The 10000-nt window shown below is 39.0% G+C and overlaps 1 protein-coding gene across 2 annotated transcripts in view; it reads right to left on the bottom strand.

The window, feature by feature from the left end:
* LOC143033436 (uncharacterized) overlaps positions 1–10000 on the bottom strand; it is a 161294-nt gene that overhangs the window by 56289 nt on the left and 95005 nt on the right. For both annotated transcript variants that reach the window (XM_076198875.1, XM_076198876.1), the window contains exons 11-15: positions 6039–6194; positions 4643–4745; positions 4080–4193; positions 3217–3387; positions 2906–3007 (exon numbers count right to left, since the gene is read on the bottom strand). In XM_076198875.1, the coding sequence (XP_076054990.1) occupies positions 2906–3007; positions 3217–3387; positions 4080–4193; positions 4643–4745; positions 6039–6194 (646 nt within the window). The remainder of the gene's footprint in view (positions 1–2905; positions 3008–3216; positions 3388–4079; positions 4194–4642; positions 4746–6038; positions 6195–10000) is intronic.

The raw sequence follows: 10000 nt of genomic DNA, 5'->3' as shown, positions 1-10000 counted from the left end.
GAGATTGTCTGATTGATGTCGCTTTTCACTAGCGAATTTCTAAAAAAAGAAAAAAATATATATATATATAAATATATATGTATATATATATATATATACATATATATATATATCACAACAAAGCAATGGCAAAGCACATTAGTAACATTAGACTTAAAACCCAATTTCGGAAAAGAAGAGACAAAAGTAGAGTTCCGTATATTTCGATCCCTATCTGTGATCCTCTTTAAGAGATTGAATCCAGAGTTGAAAAGACATGTATTTATACAAGGATGTGAGGTAAATATGTAGCAACCAGGGGAGGGCTCTACGCGGATTTTGTTGGGTTTTGTCCACTGTTAATATGGATGGCAATAGTCTGTTAACTGCTAAGTCATGTGACTACTGACCATTTGATATATAATAGGAAGACATTTTATAAATGAAGATTCAATTATTTTCCTTCTGAAATTACATCTTGACTTGTAAATAATTTCATCATCGTACCAATCTATGCGGTTGTCTTTATTGGCAATGTGCTGAAATACCGCGGAGTTCTCTTGTCCAAAATTTGCTGAATTATTATGCTCTTTTATCCTATTTGTCAGGTCTCTTCCGGTTTGTCCCCAGTAAACATCATCAAAATCTAGACATGGCATTACTCCTGGGTTTATGTCCCGTTTTAGCCTATGGTGTACTTTGACTAGTTTGCTGAACAAGGTTTTGGGATAATAGAAGATAAAGTTAATGTTATCTTTTGGTAATAATTGATCAATTTTGTTTATGGAGTTGTTGAAGGGTAATTTTATGCATTTTTTCCCAATTAAGTTTCTTATTAGGATGGGAAGTAGATTTATAAAAGCTTATGTTGTCATGTCTAGATTGAGAGGATATTTACTGGGGACAAACTGGACGGGACCTGACACCTAGGATAAAAAAGCATAAGAATTCAGCAAAATATGGACAAGAGAACTCTGCGGTATCTCAGCACCACCGCATAGATTGGGACGATGCTGAAATTATTTACAGGTCAAAATGTAGTTTCAGAAGGAAAACAATTGAATCTTCGTTGATAAATTATTTTCCTAATTATGATATATTAAACGGTCAATGGTCACCTGACTGCATGACCACCTTAGCAGTTAATAGACTGCCGTCCATAATAATAGTGGACAAAACCCAACAATGTCCGCGTAGCGTCGGCCACGTGACTTGAGTCCTGCTCTGGTTCCTACATATTTACCTCACATCTTTGTATATATACATGTCTTTTTAATTCTGTATTCAATCTGCTGAAGAGGATCACAGATAGTGATCGAAATATACGGAACTCTCTACTTTCATCTCTTCTTTTCCAAAAGTGGGTTTTAAATCTAATATACGAGTATATATATATATATATATATATATATATATATATACATATATATACATAGATTTGTATACATATATACATACATACATATATATAATATATATATATATATATACACGCGCACAAACACACACACACACACACACACACACACACACACACACACACACACACACACATATATATATATATATATATATATGTTTATATATATGTATATGTATATATAAATATATATACATATCGATAAATGTTATGACAGTTGCATGCAGGGTTCGGTTTGATGTCGCTGTCATTAGCGTATTACTCTCATATATACATATGTATATATTATATATATATATGTATATATATATATATATATATATATATTTATGCTTATATATAAGAACAAAATATACTACATACACAGTAGGTCATGTCCCATTTTCACGTACATATTCGTTGCACCAAAAGTGATTCAAGACGGTATTGATAAAAGTCTACGGACATAACAAACGTTGTTCATTTTTATTCCTACTCTTTATTTTTTTTATTCCTATTCCTTTTTCTTTTATTAGATTTAAGGAACATCATAAGAAGTAGCGTACTTATGATATTTTAATGTACAAGACTGATGAAAATTTTAGTGGAGGAGGGTAGTTCATGGATGAGTATCACGGTTAACGTGAATGATTCAGTTGAAGATCGATATCACGACCAGCTGGGGTTCACATTGGTCAAAATTTTATCCCCTCAAGCATTTTCATCACCCCACCCTCACCCTTTGGGGAATAGATAAAATTTCTTGGCTATAACCAGGCTAAAACATCTGTAACACACATTACTGTGTTATGGGACTCATAGGTAGTCCAAAAATAATCCACCATTCGCCTTTAAATTGTCTTGATATTAAAACTTCCATAGAATATTTATACAACGATAGAGGTAAGACTATTCAGAAGTTATGAAAATGTGAGCCAAAGTTCCTTCGTGTTATGTTAATTGCTGGGTGAAAATATATATTAACAACTATGAAATAAAAAGAAGTTTTGTTGGTTCATGGAGTCGTCTCTGATTGGCTGATTTTTTTTTCACCTCTTGAAATAAATAACTACCTACATGATACAATATGATATCATTGTCTAATATTTTGATTTTTTCATATGATAAAAGGAGTCATGAAAAGGCTGGTGTTTAATAGTTGTTTCTAGGTAAAAAAAAATTATAAACGTTATCGGCGATTGATTGAAGTTATTTTCTTTATCTTTTTGATAAACTATCTAAACAATAATAGTCTTTCAATATTTAATGTTTTGGAAATATTTCTAGATGATAAAATAATTCGTAAAATGTCAATCTTTAATATTTCTATAAAAAATTCAGATAACAAAAGAAAGAATGAAAGTGTGAAGGAGACGAGGCTTAATCTTAGAACTGACTGATCTAGTAACGATAGGCTAGCTAAGTGTGTCGTACAACATATATACAGTAATTCTCCCTTTGATCTTCAGCTATTAAATTTTTTTATAAGAAAATTAGGTGTCCTTTTTAAAGTGACGACGAGCTTACAATGTGGAAGTCGATGGCATAAGTAAACTCCTGCGTGCTCTTGAAGGACCACTCGAAGGGCAGCGAACAGCAAGGGTTGACCACATGCAAACGTGGCAAAATCTGCATTAATCAGAAAACCAAGTTTCATTCAAACTCACAATTAATATACCATATACTCATAGATTCAATAAGGAAAAAATCCTGTTTTAAAGAAGTTGTATATGCAGTTGTGAAGAAAGGAGAACTTATTTTTTTTATATCGCAATCAGCCTCCTGCGAAATGACGCCTTGGCATCGAAAGACGGAGGAAGGAGAGTATAGTTACCCACCCGGTACTTGAAGGCGCCTCCCGCCATGGTGGCCAGATTTTTCAAGATGGGATGAGACCGGAGTTCCTCAGCCAGCTGGGGAAACGCTTTCCTTGCCAGTTGGTTAAGGATTGCCTTGTGGAGGTGTTTGTTCAATGACTGGTAGTAGGTGGTACGAACGTGCTCGATCACCTGCGCAGGACATAAGGAAGGATGAGAGGTAGGCGTGCTCAGGGATGTCTTCACACATCAAGACCTAAAGTTATCCTCAGTTCAGCTTTTAAAAGGTGACGAACCCTGGGTGATGAAGGACTACAAAACAACTTCGATTCACCCCTCAGCCCCTGTGTCCCATTCTAAGATCTAATTCCCGTTAAAGCCAATTTTGTCCAGCTTAAAGAAGATCTCTGGGCATTCATTGAGTAGTGATTTAATTTCATCTTTATACCTAATAAGTTTCTCGATAAAAAAAAAAGTGGGAAATATCGCCAAGGTACTGAAGCAAGTCTTTTTTTATTTTACTTTTTCATTTATTTTTCTATTTACTTATCTATTAATTTATTAATTTCATTGATCTCTTTATTCATTTTTGTTTCTTTATCTATTCATTCAATTATATATTTTTATTTATTTCCATATATCTATTTACTTATATATTTATCTATGCATCTACTTATATTTGCATACTTATCTTTTGACTTAGTTATTTATTCATATATCTGTCTATATCTATCTATCCAGTTATCTATTCTATATATTTGTTTATTTGACTGGTTATCTATAGCATTTCTGTCATAGTGAATTCTAATTCTAATATAGATGACGCTAACAAAATATTTTTTAACACTTAGTGTTGACCCAATTTCGTTGCCCACATCACCTACCTTGATTCTGATGTTTGCTTTGGGATCTGTAGTAGGGAACTTCCTGGCAAAGAAGTGTCGGTGTGACGCCTCTGCGAGCTCATGAATATCTTCGTCCACGAACGGACCAGGACCCTGGTTGCCATGGGAACAAGAATCAGAGAACGCCTTCTATTCTATCCTTTTTTTAATAAGTGAGGATTATATGAAGCGTTCAGAAACAGAGGGGCATCCCCGCCACTTTTACTGGTTTCGAATTAAGCATGGATGTATGTCTATAGAGGAGGCTTGCGCCTATCACGATCCATACTTAACTCAAAACTATTAAAAGTGGCAGGATGCCTCTTTGTTTCTAGACGCCTCATGTGATAAAAAATATTATTAATGTAGGCAGTGCAGAGGCCTAACAATCTTTTTGTGGGAAGTCAAGTGAAAGAATATATATATTTATGGGACGTGTAACTTCTCCCTCTCTCTCTCTCTCTCTCGCCCTTATTTCCTCCCTCTCTTTCGCTCTCCCTCCCTCCGTCCTTCCCTCTCGTTCTCCCTGTCACCCTGAGGAAATGGGCACTTTCGGCAGTTACCCGGCCGCAGAAATCGGTGTCCTCCATGTGACGGCACAGGTTGATGGCGTTATGTCCTTCAAACTGCTTCAGGAAGTGGAATCCAATGGGCGCCGACTTGTTCCTGATGAGGCGGAAGAGGAAAACCTCTGTGAGCTCAGAAATGTGGTGACCATCAAGGTTTTATACTAAACTGCAGATTAAGTCAGGTCGGGTCAAGCCAACTAGCACTTTCCTGGATCTTTGTCCCAAAAATATCTTGGTGTGGCGCCAGTGCACACGACCAAAGATGATGAGAGGCAGCTTTAATTGCACACACGTATACACGCATACACACACGCGTGCGCCCGCGTACTTACGTACGTACGCACGCATATACACACACGCGCGCGTACACACACATACACACACACAAACACACCCACACACACCCACACACACACTCATACACACGCACACACGCTCACACACTGGCACACACTCTCGCACACACACATATGTATGTATACATACAAACAAATATATATCCATACATGCATACACACACACACACACATACACACACACATACACACACACACACACACACACACACACACACACACACACACACACACACACACACACACACACACACACACACACACACACACACACACACACATACACACACACACACACATATAACGATTGATCTTGTTGGCCGTCGGCAGACAGATAAACAGACACACAGACACACATGATACTTATGAAATGAAAACATTTGGATAAATTGCGATGTATAAACCTAATACAACATTAGAGATGAAAACAAGGACGAATGACAGCGCACACCATGAGGGAGGTGAAGAATAGAGTCTGCCGGAACGGAGTTGGTCCTTTCGCTCCCGAGGCCTTCACTGTTGCAAGGCCGCTGCTCAAATTCGTTTAGGAGTAGAAGGTGGAAGGTGGGGGAGTGGATGGGATCGAGGGATGGACGATTACTTGGAGGCGACGCCAGTAAAGGGGGAAAGGCCTCAGTCATCTGACCACTAATAAACTCTCTCACAAATTCGCCTACAGGAGGGAGAGAAGAAGGGGGAAAAGAGGGAGGGTCGGAGGGGGAGGAGGTGGGGCAGGAAAGTGGAGGTGGAGGAGGGAGAAGGAACAGGAGGAGAAGGAGGAAGGATTTGTGAAGAGGAAAACGAGGGGAAAGATTAGAGAGGAGCAGGAAGAGAAGGTGGAGGTGGGGATACGAGGAACCTGAAAGGTGATGATAATGATTTATTAAAGGAACACCATCGCCGCCAACAGCAAAAGTGAGTGAGAGAGAGAGAGAGAGAGAGAGAGAAGTACACGTGTTGTCAAAAGGTGAAATTTCGTGGGCGTGATCAACCAGAAGAAGCAGAGAGGAAATCCCAAAGACTGCTGCACCAACCAGTAGGGCGAGTTGAAGGCCATCGTCGGGAAGAAGGACTCGTCGGGGATGATGGATGTTTGCATGTGGTAATAAAAGCGGTTAATGATATCCCAACGCTTGGCGGGGTCGACCGAGTACGCCGCCAGGTTGTAGCCCACCAATGACCACTGGGAGCTGAAATGAGACATCAAGATGCTAAACATGACGTGCAAAGGTCTTCGGACTAAAGAAGAAGAGAAAAAAAAAAAAGCCTTTTTGTGTCCCTATCGAATCTGGTGCTGATTCTCAACACGCAAACAAATTTGAACCCGTAAACTTGACCTCCAAAAATGTAGAAATCTATTCATTTTCAGTATTCCGAACTACTTTCGGATTATAAATTGCTTACAGCTAACCGCAACTGTGTGAAAATATTTTCTAATATATCTTGTATTGGGAACAAATCATGAATAAGACATTATTCTGTCTGTACGCTCTAAGGAGTCCGTTTAGAATGTGGAATACGTCGTGCTAAATCAACCTTAGTACATAAAGTTCTCTCATATTTTTCATCTATGTAATATTTTTTTTTCTCATGATCTCTATATAGTAAAGGAAGCTGTATAACAACTATTACCTACCCCAGATTAAATATTTACAAGCTCTGCCAAGGGATTCGAACCCTGACCTGTGCGTGCATAATCACGAAGCCAAGATGCTAGCAACTGAACCATGTATGATGCTACAAAAGGACTGTACAAGTCCCCGAGGACACTCTACATAGCTACAGCAGACGTAGTCTCATTTTCATCGATTCCCCATTTAGGCAAACCCTTCGACAAATTGCGTATGTTTAAGACAGATTGAATCTTTATAAAATCTGCCAAGGGATTCGAACCCTGACCTGTACTTGCATAATCCCGAAGCCAAGGCGCAACTTGTCGGAGGGCTTGCCTAAATGGGGAATCGATGAAAATGAGACTACGTCTGCTGTAGCTATGTAGAGTGTGCTCGGGGACTTGTACAGTCCTTTTGTAGCATCGTACATGGCTCAGTTGCTAGCGTCTTGGCTTCGTGATTATGCACGCACAGGTCAGGGTTCGAATCCCTTGGCAGAGCTTCTAAAGATTCAATCTGTCTTAAACACACACACACACACACACACACACACACACACACACACACACACACACACACACACACACACACACACACACACACACACACACACACACACACACACACACACATATATATATATATATATATATATATGTATATATATATATACATATATATATATGTATATATATATATATAAATATATATATATATACATATATACATATATTACATATAGATAATTTCCCACAGTCGCCACAGTATTCGAGCCGAGGCCTCATTTAACACCCGGCCATTACATTAACGGCTGAGTTTCAAGAGACTCCAAGTTGAAATTGATCTGACTCCCGAAGAATCTAGGCAGACTGCTAACTGCCATATTTACCTATTTTTCACATAGTCCTGAGCTAAACTCATAGATAATCGTTAAAGTTGGTACGAAACGTTGATGGGCTCTCGTCATTGTAAATTCCGTATATAAATCGCTAGTAGCAGCGTAATTCATACAAATAATTTCCGACAGTCACCCCAGGGTTCAAATCAGGCCAGTACCTTACCGACTGAACTAAAGGAGACTCAAAAAATTCCAACTTGACCTAACTCCCGAAAAATCTAGGTAGAGTGCTAACTGTCGTCTTTACCTACTTTTCACAGAGCCCTGAGCTCAACTCATAGAAAATTGGTAAGGCTGGTACGAAACCTTGATGGGTTTTCGTCGTTGTAAATACCTAAAATAAATCGCTAGTAGCAGCGTATTTCAAACAAATAATTTCCGATAGTTGTCCCGCGGCTCGAACCGAGGCCTCGATTGACACCAGGCCAGTACCTTATCGACTTAGCTAAAGGAGCTTCAAAAGACTCCAACCAGGAGTTGATCTAACTCCCAAAGAATCTAAGTAGACTGCTAACTGCCATATTTACCTACTTTTCACAGAGTTCCGACCTCAATTCATAGGCAATCGGTAAGGCTGGTACGAAACCTTGATGGGCATTTGTCGTTGTAAATACCTTAAGTGAATCGCTAGGAGCAGTTTGTACCATACGCTAGTGTCAAGTGAGGCTTCGGTTCGAACCGGGGGGAGATTGTTGGAAATTGTTTATATGATATACGCTGCTACTAGTGATTCACTTCAGGAATATAAAATGATGAAAACCCATCGAGGGTTCGTACCAGCCTTACCAATTATCTATGAGTTCAGTGCAGGACTCTGTGAAAAGTAGGCAAAGACGGCAGTTAGCAGTCTACCTAGATTCTTCGGGAGTTAGATCAAGTTGTGGTTTTTTTAGTCTCCTTTAGTTCAGTCGGTAAGGTACTGGCCTGGTGTCAAGCGAGGCCTCGGTTTGAACCTCGGGGTGACTTTCGGAAATGATTTTCCTGATATACGCCGCCATTAGCGATTCACTTCAGGTGTGTATATATATATATATATATATATATATATATATATATATATATATATTTATATAAACACACACACACACACACACACACACACACACACACACACACACACACCCACACACACAACACACACACACACACACACATATATATATATATATATACATAATGTATGTATGTATGTATATATAAACATATACATATATATATATATATATATATATATGCGTGTGTGTGTGTGTGTGTGTGTGTGTGTGTGTGTGTGTGTGTGTGTGTGTGTGTGCATGTGTGTGTGCGTGTGTGTGTGTGTGTGTGTGTGTGTGTGTGTGTGTGTGTGTGTGTGTGTGTGTGTGTGTGTGTGTGTGTGTGTGTGTGTGTGTGTGTGTGTGTGTGTGTGTGTGTGTGTGTGTGTGTGTGTGTGTGTGTGTGTGTGTGTGTGTGTGTGTGTATTGAAGGATGGACGACAAAATGAGTGGTAAGATAAACACCGAGAATCGTTGGAGTCTTAATCACTGAGCGATTTCGCTCGGGAAAGTTCCAATGTCGCTCTCGCAAATCGAATAGCGGGAGCGATCCCCCCCCCCCAAAAAAAAATGCTCCCCCTCCAAGATTCAACGTTTTTAATGCATTATCCATCATTTGGCAATCCCTGAATCCCATCACCATTGATGAAAGGATCAGAGCAAACACAACTTACCCGTGTTCAATTATTGCATTATCAATCGATATCATAAACGCAACGCATCAATCAACTTTAATTTGTTGATATACGTACGTATGTGTACGCGGTATAGCTGCTAGAGTTCAATGGCTTACCTAGCCTATCTTCGTATCAGCTCCATGCGCGCGTATACTAGTACATGTTGACTAGACTCTACACGACTATCGTGCTACATAATGTCGCTAGTTGCGAATTGCATGGTAGCTGTATGCAGGGAAGTTCATTGGTTGCATGCAGCTAGCTGCACAATCAACGCGCCGACTACATGTACAATGCACCATACCCAATACCACATCACCGCATGCATACGTACACTGTACATATGCAAACTCGCTCGAGGCCTAGGAGGGAAACTGGGAAATCCCATCTATAACCTCGTTCGCATATTTATGAGAAAACAAAATAGAATCAAATATTTGGTTAGTAATTGAAAGTAAATAAATCTAAGTATAAATATGAATATTTGATAATTATATATTTAGTTCATAAATATGGATCTTTGGAGGAAGAATAAAAAATACAAAAATAAAAAATTATTCGTTAGCTAGCTTAGGCTTACGGTAGCTAGGTCTACGTTCGTACGTCACGTCCATGCCAAACTTTCGATGATCGTACATCATGGAGTGATTTCTAGTGAAGCGAGTAAAGATGAGTGAAGATGTTGCTCTCAGATTCAGTCTTTTCAGAATCGAGGGAGAGTGTTTTGACGGCAGGAACCGCTTCTGGACCAGCAAAGCCTAATTCAAACTCTACGGG

Source organism: Oratosquilla oratoria, chromosome 15 (genome assembly GCF_046742065.1).
Source record: "Oratosquilla oratoria isolate Oo_2021 chromosome 15, ASM4674206v1, whole genome shotgun sequence".
NCBI lineage: Eukaryota > Metazoa > Arthropoda > Malacostraca > Stomatopoda > Squillidae > Oratosquilla > Oratosquilla oratoria.
The sequence above is the reverse complement of the archived record's forward strand: the minus strand, read 5'-3'. Positions and strand labels throughout refer to the sequence as shown.